Raw genomic sequence first — 22,868 nt, 5'->3', positions numbered from 1 at the left:
TTTGCAGCAGTCCAGGGACCCCGGTCCCTGCTCTGGTGCAAAACTGGACAATGGAAAGGGGAGTTGCCACTCCCCTGTTCATCACTTCCCCAGGGGTGGTGTCCAGAGCTCCTCCAGGGGGCCACTTGATTCTGCCACTTTGAATCCAAGGTGGACAGAGGTCCTTGGGAGTATCTAAGTGGCCAGGTCAGGCAGGTGGTGTCACAGCCCCCTCCTGATAGGTGGTCACCCTGCTAGGTGACCAGTCCCCCTTTTAGGCTATATAGGTTCTCCCCCTAGGGTAGGAACCTTAGATTCGATGTGTAAGATTCCAGCAGGACTCCTCTGCACTGTTCACTTTGACATCTGGCCACTGGAACTGCAACTGGACTTCACAGGAACCTACAATCTGCAGCTCCGACGACAACTTTGCTCTGCAACATTGTTTCTCCAGCTCCGTCCAGCAATTGGAATATTTCTCTAGGCTATGCATCCTCTGAGGGCGGAAAGTCTTTAGTCTGCACGAAGAAGAAAGAAGGAATCTCCCTTGGAGTGAAGGAGTCACTCCCCTACATCCTCAGGCACCAATTGCAAGGACGACCGGCTGCATGGGTCCTCTCTCCTGCAACTCTGCCTGGATCCTGCAACACAGGTGGTGGTCCTGAATTGTCCCCTTAGTCCCCTCTACCAGCTGTACAACTTTGGAGGTGATGAGTCTTTGCCTCTCCTTGCAGGACATTACCCCTGTGCACCATGACTCTTGCAGCTGCCAAGGCTTGTTGGCTTTCCTTCAAATGGACCTTCAGTCTCTGTGTAGCCCTGGCCTCCAGCACTCTTCCCTGCAACGCGTGGTCTCCTGCCTGCTGCTCCAGCGACATTGGACTCCTTTCCAAGTGTGCTGAGCAAGCCTCACTGCGACTCCTGTGCCTGCTGCCTGTGAGTTGCCTATGGGGGCCGCATCCATGACTTCCTGCTCTCCTGACTGCTGAGGGTCGCCTGGGACTCCCCTCCTTGGGTTGAGTCCCCGCTGACCTTCCTGGTCCCCAGCAGCTCTGCAACTTCTATTCTGCGACTCTTGCCTTTACCAATGCTTATTGGTGGTTTTTCACACCACCGACGGACTGCAATTCTTCTTCTGAGGTGGGACATTGACTGCATACTTCTGGAACTTTTCCTCTGATCCTGTGCTGCGTAGCCGACTCCTGGTCTTCACCGTCTACCTGGTCCTGCACCTCCAGAAGGGTGAGTAGTGGCTCCTGCCCCAGTTGGACACTCCAACTGGAACTGGACTTGGTCTCCTTCATTTGCAGGTCCTTTTCTGTCAGGATCCATCTTCTGTTCCTTCGAGTCTTGCTTGGGTCTTGCACAGTCGTTTTACAAAGTTTCTCTGTGGGTTTGGGAAAACCCAACTTACCTCTTCTCTCCTGGTCGCTGGGGGGGCACTCTGGTACTTAACGTTTGGGGTTCTTAGTTCTTCCAGCTCCCCTCTACAGATTCCACTTACCTGGGTGAGGGGTCTGCCTTTCACATTCCATTTTTTTAGTATATTGTTTGGTCTCCCCCTAGGGTCTCTATTGTTTACTATTATTTCACAGTTTTCTATGGTTTTCTAAGCCCATTCCTGATCACTAAGGTGTATATAATAGTGTGTTTACTAGCCTGCTAATAGAGTATTGCCTCTATAGTATTTTAGTATTTGTGTCACTAAAATAAAATGCCTTTATTTTTGTAAAACTGTGTGGTTCTTTCATGTGTGTAAGTGCTGTGTGACTATACGTGGTATTGCATAAGCTTTGCATGGCTCCTAGATAAGCCTTGGTTGCTCATCCGCAGCTACCTCTAGAGACCTTGGCTTCCTAGACACTGATACACCTCACTAATAGGGAACACCTGGACCTGGTATAGAGTGATAACACCACAGGTGCTCACCAAACAGCAGGCCAGCATCCTACAATGTTGAAGAAGGGGCCATAGAACTTGTTCCATTTCCCCAAAAAGGAAAGGGATTTTACTTCCTTTTTTTTTTTCCTTGTGAGGAAAAAGTCAGGGTACTGGCATTCCATTCTTGTCCTCAGAAAACTCAGCAAGTACCTGAAAAAGCAATCTTTTCGAATGGTTTCCCTCCAGGAAATCCTCCAACTTCTCACCATGGAGATTTTCTTACCAGCCTCGATCTCCAAGATGCATATTTTCACATTCCCGTCCACCCCAACCATTGCAGATTCCTCCGTTCCCAGTAACCGGTACATATTACCAGTTCAAAGTTCTGCCTTTCGGTCCCCGATCTGCTCCCCTAATATTTACGAAATGTCTCTACACCCATGTCCGCCCACCTGCGGCAACAAGGCATCCAAGTTTTCCTTTACCCGGACGACTGGTTGGTGAAGGCTCCATCTTCCCAACAGGCATTGATGGATACTGTCAGGTGTCTTCGCCTCTTTCAAAACCTGGGCTTCACAGTCAATTTCCCAAAATCTCTTCTTTTGCCTTTAACAAGGATAACCTTTCTGGGAGCAACTTTAGAGGCATTACTTGACAAGGTATTTTTGTCCGCAGACAGGCAACAGAAACTTTCTTCTCTGGCCTGCTCCCTTTAAAAAAGAAAGTGTGCTTCAGTTCGCCTAATCACATCTCTACTCGGCATGATGTCCTCAGCCATTGTCCTAATACCTCATGCTCTTCTCAAAATGCAACCTTTCTAGGAGCAATTGGACGCATAATGGCTCCAGTCCGAAGGACAATTTGATGACATTGTACAGATCACACCTGTCATGCGAGCGACTTTTCCCTGGTGGATAAACTCCAACAATGTCTATGTGGGTCTAACATTCCTACCTCCCATTTCAGAATACATCATTGCAACAGGTGCCTCTCCTGGACCCCAGACCAGTTGAAACTGCATAGCAACTTTCTTGAGCTCAGAGCAATCTCTCTAGCTCTTCAAGCTTTCCTACAGAGAATTCAAGGTTCCTCTGTGTTGATAAGAACAGACAACACGACAAGCATGTATTACCTCAACAAACAGGGAGGTGCAAGATTCTGTTCCAAGAAGCTCAAACTATCTGGCGGTGGGCACTAACTCATCAAGTGACCAAAAGGGCAAAACATCTCCCAGGAGTACAGAACTCTCTAGTAGACACCTTGCGCATAATGACCCAAAATTGTTACAAATGGGGCAAACCCAACCTGGATCTATTTGCATCGCACAAGAACAGGAAATGCTGGTTGTACACCAACAGGTACCCTCAAAAGGGATTGTGGGGAAATGCGCTTTCGATGCAATAGTCTGAAATGTATGCATATCCCTTCCCACAATCCCTCTTATTCCCAGGATCTCTGAAAAATCAAGCAAGATCCATGCTGGCTAATACTCATTGCTCCACAATGATCTAGACAACACTGGTTTACTGAGCTTCTCATTTTGTCAGTGGACAAACACATTCAATTCAAGTCCCAAGTAGACTTTTTGTTGATGAACAATCAACAGGTCCTTCATCCAGACCTGATTGCTCTGCAATTATCAGACTGGCTTCTTAGTACTATGAGCTACAGCACCCAGATATTCCAGAAGACTGTCTGAATATCCTTGCGAAGGCTAGAGCTGATTCTACCAACAAAATATATTGCCTCAAATGGAAACAATTTTGTCTTGGGTGCGAAAAATCAAACGTACATCCTTTTACTTCTCCTCCCGAACAGTTGTTACCACGTCTGTCTCTAGCCAAATCTGGTGTAGCACATTCCTCTACCAAAGGGCATTTAGCTGCTTTTTCCAGATACAGGCGAAATGTTGGAATCTCCTTCGCTGTGATCACACAGATTAGTTGTCCAAATCCTTAAAGTACTTTTCAGACGATATCCTCCAATAAAGTCACCGCCTCCTGCATGGCAACATAGCACTGTGTTATCTGAATTGACGTAAAGCCCATTTGAACTGGTTCACAGAGCTGAACTAAAATTCCTTATCTGGAAGGTGGCTTTATTACTTGCCCTCACCTCTGCCAGAAGAGTAAGCGAACTACAAGCTGTCACTATTAAAGAAGCATTCTTGCAATTCAAAGATACCATGGTAATCCTACAAACTAATCCCAAATTCATACCAAAGATTCTGTCTTATTTTCATCTAAATCAAGTGGTTATGCCAGTTATGCTTAAGACTTTCTTCCCTAATCCTCAAACACCAGCAGAACAAAGTCTTCATTCTCTTGATGTCAAGAGATGCTTAAAATTTTACTCACATCAAACAAGGCATATTCATACTACTGATCAACTCTTTGTGGCCTATGTTAACAAAGGTGGACCAGTCCTCACACCCACCATAACAAGTTGAATTTAATGAGCCATTCAGTTCTGCCTCTATAAGGCCAGGAGGCCTTCCAGACAAAAGACTAGAGCACACTCTACGATAGAGGTTTCCACAACAGTGGCCTTATTTGCTGGGGTGCCCATTGAAAATATATGCTGTGCTTCAACCTGGAAGAGCAGGCACACATTCACCCGGCACTACTGTCTGGATTTAGCACAGACTACTGATGTACCTGTGTGTCAAGCAGCACTTCTGCATCTTTTCCAATAATGTGAGTCTTTTACAATATAATCTCTAATGTTGTGCCCTCCTTCCGCTATTATATACATGTGTATTTGGTTGACATATACTGCACTGCTATCTATTCTGATTAAAGTATGTGAATTAATGAAAGATACCCCAATAGTGGAGAAAGAATTTGTTACATCCCTGTATCTCCTGATCTCCAGTATTGGTATCTTTCATAGATTCACATGCAACCTCTCCTCTTCCCCTGAGATGCTCTGCTTCTTGGCCAGTGAGGTTTATCCCTCTAGTAGTTGGAAAATCTGAGGGAAGAACCTCTTTTGGGAGTGTTGTAAGGGTGCTGTCGCCTGATTGGTCATTGGTCAACTTTGGTTCTTTTTTTTAAAAGTACGTAGGCTATTAAGCTGAACGTTGCATTCCCTTTAAGCCTATTACAATGATACATACTGCTTACTCTGATACTGTAGGGCTCCCACTTCGACAACTGGGAATGATTCAAGCATGTGAATCTATGAAAGATACCAATACTGGAGAACGGGAGTTGCAGGCAAGTGACAAATTCTTTCATTCTTTGTTTGGCTTCAGCATTAATCGGGTCCTCATCACCAGAGCTGAAGCAACCTCGGTGTTGATGGATTCTGACACTGAATGGGAAACGTAGCTGGAGCTACAGCAAAGTGAAGCCCACTGGCCATGCACCCTCGGCAGGTCGGCTGGCAGGTTGGTCACGGTCCCTCGACAGTTCTCCAAGCAGAATCTTAGCAAAAAGTTTCTATGTCCCAACCGTTTGGTTTAGGCAGTAGAAGTATACTTTGACACCAGCCAAGGGTTCCAGGATCTCAAGAACAGTAATTGGGAGTTACAACTCACTCCAACAGAAGTGACCAGCGGAGTCTAGAGCAGGTCCACTTGAGACTGGTCAGCTGGGCTGTTACAGGAAGGTCGACTTCTTACAGTTTTTGTGTAGGACATCAGCCAAGTGACCCTTGGAATCCACTTCAGAGTCCTGGTTACAAGTGAGAGTAGGTCCAGCCCTTGAGGTTCTTCTTGCAGGTCTCAACAGCATGTGCAGTCCTTCCTCTGTCTTCCACAGGCCCTTTGGTGTTCTTTAGAGGGTGCCCGAGGTGTGACATTTATGTCTCACCCTGGCCTGTGGGTGGACTGCCTCCTGACTTCTTTCTAACCCGTAGGGAAAAAGTTACCAGGGGTAACCTTACACACTTTAGGTGCAATTCCTGTGGGCTCCGCTGCAAACAATCCCACAGTAACACTCTTTACAGGAAACCAACATGGTAGAATCTTTTGTCCATTGTGCAGTGCTCTGTGTCCAACCTAGAGGTGTGACTAGGGAAATGAGTAACCACTCCTCTGTGGTCACTCAAAACGATTGAAGCGACAGCACCTTTGGCCCTGGAGTTAGTGCCTGGCTGGCTAAAGGGACAAATGAAGGGGCAGGCCTAGGTGTTAGCTACATCTGGTTGTGACCTGGTAGGTCTCTTTTTAGGTAATTAAGTTCCTGGGCACTGCTGAGATGGTTATCCTCTCAGAGGAACAGAACTCCTCTCCTCCCATAAGGCCTTTGTCTCAACGCTGGGAGCAAGCTCACACCCCATAAAGGAGCTATTCAGCTCCCGAGAGACAGTTGGAAGCTCATGCAAATGGGCTTCTATAGGATTTTGGGCAGGTGAAATGTGATTTTTAAAAAGTACCTTATGTAAAATATTTAGCACAAATCTAATTTTGCCAATGAATTGGACTTCTGATAAATATTTTTTTAAAGTCCAAGAATTAACTTTTTATATGGTCCCTAGGAGGAGATAAAATGTTTTCATTTTAAAATAAATTCCACTGCTGTCCTGTGGGACAGCCACTGTGCTACAGCGAAAACAGGTTTTGGGGCCTTGTCGCTGTAGGGATATGTTTTACAATAAATGCTTACCTGTCCTATATTTAAATACAATGCACCATTAAGGCCTATTTAAGGGTGACTTACTAATATTTAAAAGGAAAATTTTACAATGCCTTGGGTACAATGAGCAGGGTGTTTTGAAAGACATAGAAAAACCTTGGTAGGATCATTATTTTAAATAGAGCAATATGGCCCAGTATGTTCAGTCGGAGGGATTGCTATTTGTCAAGGTCTTGTTTTGTCCTCTTCACTAACTGTTCCATATTAAGGTTGCAGGTGAGTTCTGGTAGCAGCGTCACACAGATGCCCTGGTATTTAATGCTGAGTCTGCGGAGGGGTATGGTGTCCTGTCAGTCAAAACAGTCTCTTGTGGGTGCTAGGGGGATTTGGAGGGGTGTAGGCAAAGGCCCAATGCCTCCCTAAAGCTTTGAAATAGACTTAGGCAGGGAGGCCCCATCACCGCTGGGTTGACCAAGTAAAGCAGGACATCATCCATGTATAAGGCAGTTCGATCCTCCTCCTCCCCATTGCCCAAGTTCCACCCCGAATCTGTTCATCTGTGCAGATCACTGGAGCTAGGTGTTCGATTGAAAGGGCAAATAATAGGGGTAATAGGGGGTATCCCTGTCTCATTCCCTTTCTGATAGGGAAGGTGTCCTAAAGGGTCCCATCAATCTGCACTCTGGCTGTAAGGCTGGAATATAGTGCCTACACCCATACTTTATAGGATACAGTTGTGCAGGTGCTGCCACAGGTCCCAGAGGAGGCCCGGGCCATTCTCTCCCAAGCTGTTGCTGACGCAGGGATGCAGCCAAGTTCCAGATTCAATATGGACTGGACACCACTGAATCACTGGGCAGATCAGTAACGTTGACAGTAGCCCTTCGGCGTCACTCTTGGTTGAGGACATTTAGCTTTTAGGAGGATGTCCAACAATCACTTATGGGCATGCCCTTCGATGGCACCCCTCTCTTCGGAGACAGAGCAGACTCTGCGCTCAAGCGCTTTAAGGAGTCTCGGGTTATGGATCAGTTCCTTGACCTTGCAGCTGCTTCTCCTCCCCCTTCAATACACTTTTTCCCCTTTTGAGGCTACTGAAGGGGCACCTAACTGTGTCCATTTCCCTCCAGCCACCCTGCTGCCCATGCGGCCCAACCTCTGCGTGGCCGAGGAGCCAATGTCCTAGTGGATCAGGGAGCCAGCGGTCAGCCCAGTCCAACACTCCCCTCTGATCTGCAGCCTGAAAACCTTCCTAGTCCGTTGTTCCATCACGGATCAGTTGGAGGCAGGATTCACCATCACCTTTGTCACTGGAAATCCATCACGCCGGACAGATATATTTTGCAGATTGTCTGAAGGGGCGACTCCCTCCCCTTTAAGACTACCCTTCCTCCCCTGCCACCATGCTACGATTGAATTATGGTGGATTACTTGGCGCTTCTCCGCAAGGAGGTTACTGCTCTTTTGGCCAAGGGAGCCATACAGAGGGTCTCTGTGCCAGAGGTTGGTTGTGGTTGTTATTCCCGCTACTTTCTGGTGCCCAAAAAGGACAAGGGCCTTCGTCCTATCCTGGACCTCCGGGCCTTCAATCTCTTCCTCAGGAAGGAGGAGTTCAGAATGCTCACTTTGGCTCCAGTCCTTTCTGCCCTGGAGACTGGATGGTAGCGTTGGACTTGCAGAATGCCTATTTTCATATTCCCTTCCTGCCCACAGACATTACCTGTGGTAGTTCATGAGCACTTTCAGTTCACTTTGCTCCTCTTGAGACTTACCAGTGCCTCTTGGGTGTTCGTGAAAGTGATGGCAGTGGTTGCAGCTCATCTGCGCCGGCTAGGGGTTTCCGTCTTCCCCTACCTCGACGACTGGCTGTTGAATGCAGGCCCACCCCAGGCTGTCGTCTCCCACCTCCAGACTACAGCGAACCTCCTGCATTCACTGGGGTTCACTATAAATGTGCCAACGTCCCACCTGACCCCCACTCAGACACTCCCTTTCATGTAGTTGTTCTGGACACTGTGTATGTTCTGGCCTATACACCAGAGGGGTTAGTTCAGGATACTCAGGCTATGATACAGTGTTTCAGCCTCTATCCTGGACTTTGGTGAGAATTACTCTGAGGCTACGGGGCCTCATGGCCTCCTGCATCCTTCTGGTCACACATGCTAGATGGCATATGCGGGCCCTGCAGTTGAACCTGAAGTACCAGTAGGCGTAGCATTAGGAGAATCTCTCCGACATAGTCCAGATCTCAGAGGGAACTGCGCATGTTCTGTAGTGGTGGCTTACGAACCAAGATTGGGTTGAGGCAGATTCCTCTCCTTTCCCCAACCAAATCAGACAATAGTGACAGATGGTCACTCCTGGGATGGGGTGGCCAAATGGGAGAGGCGGAGATCAGAGGCGCCTGGTCTTTGTCAGGACGCCCTGCGTCTCTGGACATGGCTGGAATGTCAGGGCATATCCCTAGTGGTTCAACATCTGGCGGGCTCTGAACGCTAGAGCAGACTAATTCAGCCATCAATGCATGGTCGGTCACCAATGTCCTCTCCATCCGAAGGTGACACAAGACCTCTTTCAGCAGTGGGGAGAGTCTTGGTTAGATCTGTTCACCTCTGCAAAGAACGTGCAATGTCAGCTGTTTTGCACTTTGGAGTTTCCAAGGCAGTTCTCGCTCGATGACGCTTTTCATCTCGAACAGAACTCAGGCCTCCTGTCAACCTTTCTGCCAGTACCACTCCTGGCCATAGTTCTCAAGAACGACTGGGCCCAAGTAATTCTTGTGGCTACGGACTGGGCACAGAGAGTATGGTATCCCGAGCTTTTGAGGGTGGCCATTGATCATCCACGCAGACTGCCTCTTCGGGAGGATCTTCTGTTGCAGCAGCTTGGGAGGGTTACCACCTGAACCTGTCCAGCCTCTGTCTTCTTGCATGGAGATTTGAGCGGTGGCAGTTGACAGCTTTCGACCTTCTGCCCAAAGTCTGTGATGTTATCTTGGCAGCCAGGCATCCCTCCACCAAAATGGTATACGCCCATTGTTGGCATACATTTGTGGTATGGTGTACCAACAAAATTGTTGATCCCCTTTATGCACTTCCGTCTGAGGTTCTTTTGTTTATTCTTGCTCTTGCCCAGCAGGGCTCTTCTTTGGGGATCCATATGGGTTATCTGTAGGCACCCTCCGCCTTCCTGATCAACCATTCTTCTTTAAATCTGCCATTGTGAGATTCCTCAAAGGTCTTATCCATATGTTTCCACCTACCCAGTTCATAATGCCACAGTGGAATTTGAACCTGGTCCTTACCTTCCTCATGTTTACTCCTTTTGAGCTTCTTCATAATTGTCTTCTTTGGATCCTCACCTTAAAAATGGCCTTACTTGTGGCCATCACTTCTGCACGAAGAATGAATGAGCTACAAGCTCGATCTTCGAAGCCACCCTTCATCTGCCCATCCAGAGAAAGTGGTGCTTCCTACAAGGGCTTCTTTCCTCCCTAAAGTGGTCACGCCCTTTCATGTAGGCCAATCCTTCACCTTGCCTACTTCTTACGCACCCCCACATCCTTCTTGTCAGGAGGAGAGACTCCACCGTCTGGATAAAAAAAAACATTGATGTTCTACCTCAACCATACCAAAGACATCTGGGTGGACTGTCAACTCTTTGTGGGTTATGTGGCTGCAAAGAAAGGTCAGGCGGTGCAGCAGAGAACCATCTCCAGATGGGTTGTTCTCTGCATCAAAATGTGCCACGCTTTGGCTAAGAAACAATCCCCTCAGGGTTTCCATGCTCAGTCCGCCAGAGTAACAGCTGCAACCACTGCGTTAGCACACAGAGTTCCAGTCCTGGACATCTGACAGGCAGCAGCGTGAGCGTCCCTGCACATGTTCACCAAACACTACTGCTTGGACAGTCGTGTCCGCAGGGACAGCTGTTTTGGCCTTGTTGGTCCTGCAGGACTTCCTTGTATGATCTTGATTGGCAGACCCATCTAAGGGGGATGGTATTGCTTTGGTATCTATTCTATTGTAAAGAATCTACATCTAGAAGTCACTATCAGATGAACAAGTTACTTACCTTCCGTAACAAATTATCCTGTAGAAACATTTTAGTTGCAGATTCCTTACCGACCCACCCATGCACCCCGCTCTGCGAACTGATTTTTAGGGAAGGGACTTCCTTTCAGGGCCTAGTTCTTGTGCACCAATATCAGTTTTCTTCATGGCTCCGTGCTCTGGTGTGGAAATTAGTGAAAAGAAACCTACGTCAGCGGGCCGGGGTGGTGCCTATATACGACTGGGACATCATCACAGCAACCACGATGCCAATAATGGGTGCGGAGTCAACCAACGCCCCCTGACGGCGAACAAGGATACTGCTCGAAGAAAAATCTCTGTATCCAGTCTGAAACCTGGGGGAAATTCTAAGGTAAGGAATCTGCAACAAGAATATGCCTCTACCAGATACTTTGTTACTGAAGGTAAGTGACTTGTTCTTCAGGTCCTCCTTACACTTTGTAAGATAAATTAAATATGCCAATTAGGAGAATAGCCAATGTTGACCTGTTTTAGGGGACAGAGCACATGCCCTGGGACCTGGTTAGCTGAGTCCCAGTCAAAAATTCAGCACTGTCAGTCCAAAAACAACGGGTATGACCATGCAAAAAGCAGCATTTACCTCCAATGTAGAGTCCTTGGGTGCCCAGGACGAGGTTGTTACGTCCTCAGCCGTGGCACTCAGGCACCAGGTAGATAACCACCACGCCATTGTACCGGCCCTCGGGTAAGTGCTAGCGCTCCCCTGAGGGCCTCACACCCCCCTCCATGGGCAGGGATGGAAGAGGAGTCTCTTCCCCTTCCTCCCCCAGTGACGTCTGATGACATCAGTGCGCAATCGCGTGCTGGCCTCATCAGAGGCCACCCCCATCGCGCGCGCGCGATCGGAAGAGAAATGCTTTGCATTTCTCTTCCCATCCAGGGGTGGGGGCAGGCAGAGGCATCAAAGGAAAGGAAATGCTTTTCCTTTCCTTTGATGTCTCTTTGAGCATTTCTGCAGCCCAATTTTGAAACCATCGGGTGGCAGAAATGCCCACTGGACACCAGGGATGTTTGGTTTTTTTTATTTGATTTTTTTATTTATACATAAGAAGAGCGGCCCCTTTGGCAAGGGCTGCTCCCCCAGGGGAGCAATTTATTATTAGCCCTTTTCTAAACCCTCCCCCCCACCCACTAGCCCCCCTTTGGGGGCAGTTTGGCCTATTTTGATTAGGCCCATCTGCCACGGTGTAGCAGGACCCACTAGACACCGGGTTAACTTTTGTTCGTTTTTTACATGTGGGGAGCGACCCCTTAGGCAAGGGTCGCTTCCTGGGGGGTGGGCTGGGGGGTAAATTGTTTTTAGGCCATTTCTGCCCCCCACTTTTGAGTCAGATTGGCCTATTTTTATTAGGACAATCTGCCTCCAAGGGGGGCAGAAACCACTAGACACCAGGATTTGTTTTTGTTTTTTACATATGGGAAGCAACCCCTTAGCCAAGGGTTGCTCCCCTGGGGGAGCAAATTTATTTTAGGCTATATCTGCTCCCCTTGGGGGCAGAGCGTCCTATTTCTATTAGGCCGATCTGCCCCTGGGGGGGGGCAGAAACCACTTAGGCACCAGGGATTGGTGTGTGTGTGTTTGTTTTGTTAGGGTGGGGCGGCCCCTTGGGCAAGGGTCGCTCCCCATGGGGGCACATTACTGTTGCCCATTTCTGCCCCCCCAGGGGGCAGATCGGCCTATTTTTTAAAGCCCATCTGCCTCCAAGGGGGAGTAGAAAGCCCTCCAGAGATCAGGGAAGATTTTCTTTTAAAAAAAAGAGGGTACCCCCACCCCAAATAAATGGGGACAAAGTTGTTCAGCCCACCGGTGGACAGATGGTGCAATTACCCCCTGATCCACTCCCCAGGGGAGGGCAAAAAGCCTGTTAGATTCCAGGGAACTAAAAAACAAAATAGTGGTGAGAGGCTACTGCTTTTGCAGGAATTAAGCAGCATGAGCACTGTGGTGGTAGCATACCATGTAGTGATTAGTAAGAGTGAACAGGCCGTTTTTAAACTGTGTCACTGGAGTGAGGCCTATAGGCTCACTTGTGTTTTAACGTTCCGCAGCTGTGTGCTTAACTCATCCTTGGCCTACATCGGTTTGGTGAGTTGTGCTGCGCAGCTCTGGAGTGGTGTATCTTCTCTTGGTGTATGTGTGCTTGTGAAGGGTACATTGCATGGAGAATGCAGCGATGTGCAATGCATGCAGGTTCAATGTCTATGCTGGATGTATGTGTACTTCTGAGTGGTACGGAACATACAGTGCTGTGCTGTGTGTGTAGGTTGTATACATGCATTGGGGTGTATGTGTGCCTGTGGATGATACAATACATGGAGGGCCATGCGTTCCGTTTTGGGTGACCTAGGCCTGCATTGTGAAACATGAAAGAAGATAGAGAAATCCACCATACTGATCTGAGTATTGCTGTATGCTGGTAAGATGTGTGGGACACACTTTAGAGATGGGAGTCCCAGTTTCCCCTGCACACTTCAAAGGGTACTCTTTGAGCACTACTCAGGAAGAAGATGGAGCTGATGAGGAAGGAGATGGGCATGATAAGAGAATGATAATGAGTAGGGAGGGGGCCCTGGGCTGACCTTTTGATACAGATCACTGTGACAGCAAGTTGTGAACTCTATTCTAGTGAACTGTCCTGTGTTGTGGTGCTTTGCAATCACTCCTGCTGTGACAGATCTCTTTCAGGAGGCAGAAGAAGGCAAAGGAGTGGACACTTCGAAAGAAGTAGACCCCCAACATGAACGTCAAAGACTTAGACCCTAAATCACATTTGGTGTCTGGAAATGAGCTATACGAATGGGAGTTTGAGACCCCAAAAATTGTCATCAGCCAAGCAGCCAGATGGGTTGTGTGAGAAGGGAAAGCTCTGCAAGACTTATGCCTGTGACCAGGACTAGGGGTCAAGGCTTGTAGTTTCCCTTCTGGGTGAGTGGACGTCACTCAGGGAGTCCAAGATTTCCTGCTCTGAAGCCTGGAGCACCAGCACCTGCATTCTTTCCAAGACCAGTGTGCCCTCTGAGGAAGAGGAGAGTGTTAAAGGGAGTGAGGTTCAGTGGGGAGCGGGCTCCCTGTGAAAGGTGCAAGGAGATGGCTGCTGCACCGATTGGGGCGTAGCCCATGCACAGAATGAAGTCAGTGACCCTCGTAGACCAGAGGATGGTCGCTGTGAATAGAGTCCTGTGTCTCACTGCGATGATTGGGCCAGAGTCTGTGTGTAGTGGTGGGAGCAGAGACCTCAGGAGCGGCCTTTGTGCGAAGACTGTTGTGTTGGTTGGACCATAGCCTGAGTGCGGTAGTAGGCTGTGATCCCATAATAGCAGGAGGGACTTCACTATGTGCCCGTATGCCAGAGGGAGTCACCAGGACCAGAAAAATGTGTGACTTTGTCAAAGTTGTCATTAAGAAGAGTGAGCCGCTTTGGGGCCGTGTACCTGCCCAGGAGGAAGGGTTTGCACTTGGAGCTTCATATCATCACCCCTCCCATCTTCCGCCCTGTATTGTCAGAGGAATCAGGGGCTTACCTTGCAGAAAGTAGCTGCCAAGAACTTCCGGTCACTGCAGAGCTGCAATAGCATGTGAGGACTCTCTGACAGCTAAGTGCACCCACTTGGGCCTCATGCATTGAACACACTCGGGACCTTAGTCGCTCCAATCCTGCGAGGTGCAGGTAAGACTGATTCCGGGGCCACTCAGCCCTGAGAAAACTTGCTTCTAATTAGCGCTGAGGTGCTGGAACACTGTTGACTTTAAAATAGAGTCATAGTGGACTTTTGAGACTCGGAATGTTAGTGGGCATTACCCTGGGTGTGGCCTATAATAAATGGAGAATAACCTCTACCTCTAGAAGCGAGGAGGAAGTGGGACCCGAGTAACCGCCTAACAAAACACTAGAGCCCGAACCTCAGGAGGCTGTAGAGTTGTTTACGAATGTCGCATTTTTCCTTTGTTGGGGTAGAAATAAAGTACTTCTCCTTTTTCATAAACATGAGTATTTGGCTGGACAATGATTTATTGTAGCTGCTGCACCATATTTTGAGTTATGAGCCTTCACTTCTCTGTATTCACACCTCCACCACCCTCCCCAAGAGGGGGCCTCGGACTGCTCATCTATGTTACTACAGAGAGTCAAGTGCAGAAGGGGTACTTGACTCAGTTGCTCAGAATCCATAGTAAGATGGGCCCCGGGGCATTAAGAGTAAAAAGCCTCCACTCCCACAGCTGTGCCCAGTAACCTGCTTGCCCCGTGGCCTGCTGACAGGGCTTCTACCATAAGCCATTATTTAATTTACTTGAACAGATCAATGTTGCCTTGTGTCCTCGTGTGTTCCATCACAGAAGCAAAAATATTGTTGAAGTTAAAATTTAATATAAACCTGGAAATTCAGTACACAATTACCATGTACATACAACCCCAGTGTATGACATTTGTATTACTACTTCACAGCACTACCAACCAAAAACTTTGGGCTGCTGAGCTCCAGAAAACTATCTCAAGAGACAACAAGTATGTGCTGTTGGCTTCAGAGCAACTGGTAGGAGTCTGCCTCTTTGTCTTTATCAGACCACAGCACGCCCCTTTCATCAGGTCAGTATGTACCAGTCAAATCTTGTAATATATTAACTCACCATGTAATCGTAGAAGGTTTTTTTCAGTTTCAGGCACCTTCATTATTATTTTTTAATCTTAGTTCACAATGCTAGCATTCTTTATTTGAACAAATTGTGTTTTCCAGGCCTACATGTTTGCTTCAACGACATTAAAAGCGGCTTCCTCAAAAGACTGGACTATTTTAAACTGCCTGGAGGTTGAGAAATACAAATGATGCTAGAGATCTATGCCAGCAGTGCCATGCTTGTCTGGGATGTATAAACCATGTGCACAAATAAACTCTGTATATGTTCAAGCAAAAATGATTGAATGCGAAAGCTAAAACTGATATGTGTGGATGTGCATTCCCGTTACAATCCTGTACAAGAGGCCTGTCATGTATATATTTTAATGTGCATATATTATGAAAGTTGTAACCTCGGATACCCTGAATTTTCTTAATAGCAATGAGCAAGGGCGTTTTGCACATCAGAAAAAGCCAGCATGGCTTCATTTGATCTAATCACCACTGCTTGTGCTTCTCTTTTACATCCTTGTTCAGAGGTACAAGCAGTGTCCTCTCCTGTTTCTCTAGTAGTCTCTTCCACTGCGTGATGCCACTGTCAGCATTCCATCTCACCCTTTGCAAAATAGCTGGACATAAAAGTATGTACGGGGTTGAGCAGATGTTTCATTTATCCAAAAAATCTCAAGTTTCTAAGCACACCAGAGTTTTCATTTTATCAGCTCTTCACCTGACTAACACCATCTCTTTCTCTGTAGCTGAATTAATTCTTACTCCCTGCCTCTTTCGTTATCACACTGTCCCACAACCATTCTCAACACCACTGCCCATTAGTATTCAATCCACAAAAGATGACTCCCAACTCTACTTACTCGTGACTTCTCACAGACAACTCATCTTCTCCTGATCCCTGCCACTATTCACCCAGACTTTAACTGTCATTCTCAACTTTCACTGTTAACATTCCCAAAAATCTGTAATGTATAGGCACTTAAACACAGCCACGCCCTTCTCCAATCACCCAGCCACTGTCAGTAGCACTCATTGATGTTCAACCTCAAAAGCAATTGGTCGCTTTCAGCATCATTGTCAGAAAATGGGTTAATACCTTGGGGGGTATCCATTTCAACTTGTTGAACACCGTCTGTGAGGTCACAACACATTTCTGAGAAAATCTCTGCTTAACCCCCAGTAGTATTGACAGAAGCAGCAGGCAGTCTTCAGAGAAGTGCTTGTTAAATTCAAGCAGTACCAGACATAAGTAACATTAGGAACTCAGTGCCGTTAAGTTCCCAACCCAATATAGAAATATCAAGAAATATTTATTGGTCAAAAATAAACAAGAATACCCAGAGTTGGATACTTTATTTTTACAAAAAGTAGGAAGAAAATACATAGTCAACACTGAACGATCTGCCCAAATATAAACATGCTACAGTTTATGGTTATAATGTATTTTTCCATCTATCACACACTGGCGGTCACCAGTAGCCATAGGAGAAGCGTTTTTTGACTTGCCTATATCTTTAGCGCCATTTGACAAATCTTCATGAAATTTTCCAAAACAAGTATCAAGTTGGGTCGTGTGCATGGAAAGTTTTGGAGTGTTCTGTCAAGCGGGGCTGAGAAAAGAGGGGAGTAAAAAAAGGGGCATTTCTTACGTTAATTCCCATAGAGATTTTAAACCCAACTACTGTCCGAAATGCTGGATAGGAATTACACCAAATTTGGCAGAAACTTAGATCTTGGGCCAGGAAGCGCCCCTTTTGTTATTTGGTGTAAATCATTTCAGTCGTTTTTGAGATATTAAAGGAAAAACAAATGTGTATATCTAGGTGTGCGAATAATTTGTGAATTCTTCCGATCTCGTGCAGAGATCTAATTTGCTGCCAACACTTCAACTAGGAAGGGTTGGCAGCCATTTTAGAACTCAGACTCAGCCGAGTCCCAAACAAAAAGATGAAAAATAAAGAAAAGGGGGCAGGGTAGAAATACCCTGACCTCATAGCCTTAGTGCTGGGGTCTCCCTGGGACCCCAGCAAGGCAAGAAAAAGCATGTTTCAAATTATTACCGCAAATTCACAGCAAATGCTTTTTAAAAAAAAGACAAGTGTGGGATCCCATGCTTGTTTTAAAAAAAGCCCCCAAGTAGGCCAGGTCCCGGGGTCATGATATTACATTGAAAAATAAAGGAGGGAGCTCACGGCCCCCCCGAGGCTCCTATGAGCCCTGGGGAGCACCACCTCCCCACAGCTAAAATTAGTAAAAGGAGGGGGCCCTGCTGACTCCCCTCCTGGGGCTTAAATGGGGTCCACCACCACCACCACCACCTCTCCGGAGCTAACTAAATATTTATGTGGACCCCTTAGGTCCCACAGACCACCACCATTTCTTCAGGGAAATGCAAAATTTAAAGTGGGCCATAAACGGCCCCAGGGACCACCACTCTCCCCAGAGTCGGTCCGTGCTCAAGAAAGGAGGGGATCGTGCGGCCCTCCTCCTGGAGCCATTTATGGCCCTGGGGGACCGCCACCCCAGAGGGCCATCTACTACTATCTCCTGAGATGCCCACCTTCGGTAGATAGCTGTTTGCTTTCACTTGGTGGGAGCGGACAGCTTCCACCAAGTGAAAGCAAACACTAACTCTGCTTCTACCAAGTGGGAGCATGTTGACTGAAATTCGAGAGACGGGAGGAAGAATAAGCCTTGTGACTGTCTACTGAGGTATTTTTAATCCTGTCTGGAGAACCCTTGAATAAAGAATCAAAAGTGATGGTGTATGCCCAACGCCTTTTAACCACATATCTACAAAATCTTTGATCCCACCATAAGCCATTCATACCCTTAAAAAACAAACTTTACTCCACCTCTGTTAAAGGCAATAGAGGGAGTATTGAAGCAGCCCGATGATGAAGCATGCCACAAATAAGTGTGTGAGGGCATTTTTATACCTATATTAGGTTTTCCCTAGAAGATAGTTGTGTATACTTGTATGAAGTTTTTCACTTTCAACAACTCTTTAATGCGTGATATTCAAGTTAAGGGGGATGGTTGGTGAATATACACCTCTTGCCTCTGCTTGAGTGTGTCTACATTCTTAGTTTATCAAAAATTCACCTGTATTTCAGACCTCTTTAGACTCAGTAGTTAAAAGAAATGAAACCATGTGATTATCAAATGAAAAAATGGATCATGTCCAGACTGTGACATCAAAAGCCATCTCAATGCACCATGTAGTAAGCAGTGCTATCAACAGTCATGCTTTTGCAGATATCACTCTATTAATTATAATGAAATAGATTCCTTCACAATAGACTGCCCAACATTTACCATTGATCAGATTATAGGGACTTTCTAAAAACAATTAAATCTGTACTGCGCAACACTTTTCATCCAAATGGTCTGAAAAACATTCATTTAACAAGCCTAATAATGAAAACATGACCTAATGGCTCATAGATGACACAAACTGTCATACTAAAAATACCACCATACATGGGAAATAAGATCAGTGCGATAACCACACTCCAAATCTGTCTGTTTTGCACAAATTAGAATTTCTATAGTCTATTTTAAACTTGTGGGAGGTGGGGATTACAGAATCAAACACTCCGAGACCAATATGTTACTTCCTCCTTGTGTCTAAAAACAAAGATCCATTTTAAGATAAATATTCCCACTTGTTTGCTGAAGCAAAAGGAAAGGAGGACAGGTATGCCATGGGGTGCAGACAAGTAAAGGTTTTATTGTGGGACTTTGAAGATAGAATAGTTCGCAGAGTCCTTCAATTGGACAAGTCACAATCTAAATCCAGCACGGTCTCTTAAAGTTAGATATGATGTTGTGAAGCAATAGCTGAAGCTTTCAGTTTTGATACCATAAGCTCTGAGCAGGTCAAAGCAGTATTTCATTTAGTTTCTGGGGTAGATTTAAACCTCAGATTTAGTCACATGTTTGGTTCTCACAGTCCTTCAGTGGTGCAAAGTTGTAAGCTACTCCAAAAATCAGGATGCCATCACAATAAGATCCTGCTGAAAACTTTTTGGGTTTGTTGTAAAGACTTTAGAGCTGGACTTGGATATCTTACCTTTAGAGAGTGCAGGGTTCTGTATAAGCTTAAGCACCTTTTTCTGGTCCTCCGGAAGTCGAAAAAAAGTTCTTGATGCTAAGAAAAGTACTTCTGGACTCTCTTACAGCCCCCACTCTTCAAGGCAGGGTTCTCCAGCATTTTGATGATCTAGTCTCAACTGGTCAGCTGGGCTTTCGTTCAGGAAAGGATCTCTTCTGCCTTTTATGTACTTGTAGCAGTGATTTACAGACATTTCACTGCCAGGGCAAACACACACACTTTCAACACCAGTGTTTGCCCTGCAGTGATTGCCTTTTTGTTTTTTTATAGGGCAGTGCCCCGACACCACTCCCCACCCTCCATACCGGCATTTTGCCACCTCCAGCTGCAGCACTGTTTGACTAATTGCTGCAGTGTAGGCAGCAAAATGTCTGTCGGCAAAATGAATATGACACAAAATCCCCATAGCAGTAATGAGAGGCTGAACAAAGGGAGACTTGGCTCTTTGCCCCACTAATGGGAGACTCACCTTTTTAAGAGCATTACATCTCATTGCATTAAGTGTGCACTACTCATCTTCTTGTCCTTTCACTTGTGTCTTGAAGCTTGCCTTTGACTGTGTACAGCACTCCGCTGCCTTTTGGTTAGATTTGTGCGAGTGGGTAGCAGAAGTTGTGAGCATTTGTATGTTCTTTCCCCAGCAGTCAAACAGCTTCTTCTTTCTTGTAGTTGTTTTTTCTAAACTCCATGACTGATTAAAGAAGGTAGTGGTGATGTGCTAGTCTTATCCTGTGCTCTAGGCAATGATTGGAGACTTCCCTATACCTAATCCTCCTTGAGCAGAAGACCTTTTCCTCCTCCTTAGCACTCATATATGGAAATGAGGTGTCGTCCTTTCTCCCAGTGCCTTAAATTGGATTTTCCTCCTGCTTTTGAAGCACAGGCAGAAAGTTTAAAGGTGGTTCTGGGCATTAGTGGTTTCAGTTCCTGAGAACTCTATCTGGCATTTATACTGCAATAGAAGTAGCTGTCAAGCCTGCTCTTTGTTTTGCCAGCTCCTCCAGTTCCTCTCCTGGTTGGCTACTTCTTTCAAGGTGTTCACTGTTGACAACACTCCAGCCTTCTTGTTTCCATGGGCAAGCTTATTGTCTTCCAGTGGTACAGCCATTACCAGCCTGCTTGTGATGTGCATTCAGTCTCTGCAGCAGGGATACTGGGAAAATCAGTTCTAAACCAGTTTGTCCTGAGGCAGCACAAAGTGCAGTTTTTAAAAGTTTATTTTCCAGTAAGCTTATCAACTTAGATTTTAATGTGGAAAATAACATTTACTGAAAGTTTTATCATTTTCTCAAGTGAAGTTGCACAAAAATGTTTTTTTACTAATGGCAGTGGCTGCTGAAAATATTGTTTTATCTATGCAATAGCAAACATTGTTTGCAACTTTCATTTTTAAAGTGTTTTTTTCTTTTATATCTATCCTGCCTCACTTTTCTGTACTAAACACCCAGCCCTGTGAACATATACTGCAAACTTTAAGGATGACTTAGGGTCAGATTTAATTTTGGTGATGGGACTATTCACCATTGGCCTGGTGGGGAGGACTTTACGTATGATAGCCGTGACTACTCTGTCCACCAAATTTATAAATGACCTCAGAGCATCGGTCATTTATAAAGGCATTGGGAGGCACCGCCTTTGGAAGGATGCATCCCTGTAGCAAACCGTAATGTTTGTTTCTTTTAAAAAAGAATATCCTGAAACTGGATTTTCTTTCTGTAAAGTAAACAAAAATAATGCTTTCCTTGCTGTGGGAGGCTTCTCCCATGGTGGGCGGAGCAGTAAAATGTTCTCGGATTGTCTCCGTGCCTCCCTGAGTTTCTGGGGGCCAGAGCAACCCCTGCCCACCTAAAGGAATTTTATGAGGCCATGACCCCTCTGGAGTGCTATCTGGCCCCATGGTTTCAGGAGGCCCCTACTGGTTTTCCACCAGCAGGCCTTTCCTCTGCGCCAGTCGGGCCCCAGGGATCCAGTGATGGACCCAGGGCAATGCCAGTCAAGCGACCTCAACTTTCCACAGTGCCCGGTCCAGTGCTTACACCCCCAGCTCCACTTACGTCCATCGGTAGCGTTGCAGAGTTATTGTTCCAGACTCTGACATAGAGGTGGACAGGCGTCATCCCATGATGGTTCTGGCACCAACCAGGGACAGACCCCCCACCCCAGGGCTCTCTGAACGTGAGAGCAGACAAACTCAGCCTGTCATGCCCATCCGGAGGTAGTGCAAGGCTACTTTCAAGAGTGGGGAGAGCCTTGGTTAGATTTGTTGACACTACTGAAAATGCACAGTGTCAGCAGTTTTTCGCGCTGGAATTACCTAGACAGCTCTTGCTCGTAGATGCTTTTTATCTCAAGTCGCGATTCAGCCTCCTGTATGCCTTTCCACCAATACCACTTCTGCCCGGAGGCCTCAAGAAGATCAGAAACTCCTGGGTCCTGATCATTCTTGTGGCTCCGGATTGGACACATAGAGTTTGGTATCTCAAGCTGTTGAGCATGAGCATCGATCTTCCGATCAGGCTGCATCTTCGGAGGATCTTCTTTCTCAGCAACAGGGCAGGGTTCTGCACCTGAAACAAACCAGTCTCCTGTCCACTTTCATGCGTGGAGATTGAGCAGCAACAATTGACAGCTTTGACCTTTTGCCCAATGTCTGAAATGCTATTTTGGCAGCGAGGCATCCCTCTACCAAGCTGGTATACGCCTGCCTTTGGAGCAAGTTTTGTGGCGTACAGATAAACATGTTGATCCTCTATCTGCACCCTTCCTAAGGCTCTTGTGTTTCTTTCCTGTCCTTTTCTATTCTTTTCTCTGGGCACATTAAAAGGTTATCTTTCTGTCATTTCAACATTTTTGTGGCTGCCAGACCAGCCATCCCTTTTCAAATCCCCGATTGTAAATAGGTACCTGAAAAGGTCTCCAGCATATGTTCCCACCAGCGACTTTTATTATGGCTCACTGGGATCTAAATCTGTTTCTTATATTTCTGATGTATGCTCCCTTTGAGCTGCTCCACAACTGCCCACTCTCCCTCAAAACGACATTCCTAGTAGTAATAACACCTTCCAGGAGGGTCAGTGAGTTACAGGCACTGTCAAGTAAATCCTCCATACCTTACCTCCTTCCCAGACAAGCTGGTCCTCTGTACTCAAATATCCTTTTTAATGAAGGTGGTAACTCCTTTCCACGTGGGCCAGTCCATCACTCTGCCTACCTTTTTCTCTCCACCTCATCCCTCTAAAGAAGAGCGGAGACTCGACTGGTGGGACCCATAAAAGTGTTGTTGTTCTACCTTGATCATACTAATGAGTTCTGGGTTGGCTGAGTTCGGGTGGGCTATCAGCCATGCATGGGGTATATCGGGGCCAAGAAATGGAAGGCAGTGTAGAAAAGGACCATCTTGTGATGGTAGTGCTTTACCTTAACATCTGCTATGCATTGGCCAAAAAACAAACCCATAGGGGTTTACAAGCTCACTCTACCAAAGACAAGGCTGCAACAACTGTGTTAGCATGTAGAGTTCCTGTCCTGGATATCTGTCAGGCAGCAACGTGGGCTTCCTTACACACATTAGCGATAAGGTACTGCCTGGAC

The 22,868-nt window shown here is 46.5% G+C and overlaps 1 protein-coding gene across 8 annotated transcripts in view; it reads left to right on the top strand.

Moving 5' to 3' along the window:
• SYNJ1 (synaptojanin 1) overlaps positions 1-22,868 on the top strand; it is a 767,318-nt gene that overhangs the window by 275,543 nt on the left and 468,907 nt on the right. For all 8 annotated transcript variants that reach the window (XM_069204034.1, XM_069204040.1, XM_069204035.1 and 5 more), the window contains one exon: positions 14,980-15,120. In XM_069204034.1, coding sequence (XP_069060135.1) covers positions 14,980-15,120 — 141 coding nt within the window. The remainder of the gene's footprint in view (positions 1-14,979; positions 15,121-22,868) is intronic.

This window comes from Pleurodeles waltl, chromosome 8, assembly GCF_031143425.1.
Source record: "Pleurodeles waltl isolate 20211129_DDA chromosome 8, aPleWal1.hap1.20221129, whole genome shotgun sequence".
Classification (NCBI taxonomy): domain Eukaryota; kingdom Metazoa; phylum Chordata; class Amphibia; order Caudata; family Salamandridae; genus Pleurodeles; species Pleurodeles waltl.
This window is presented reverse-complemented; position numbering and strand designations above follow the sequence as displayed.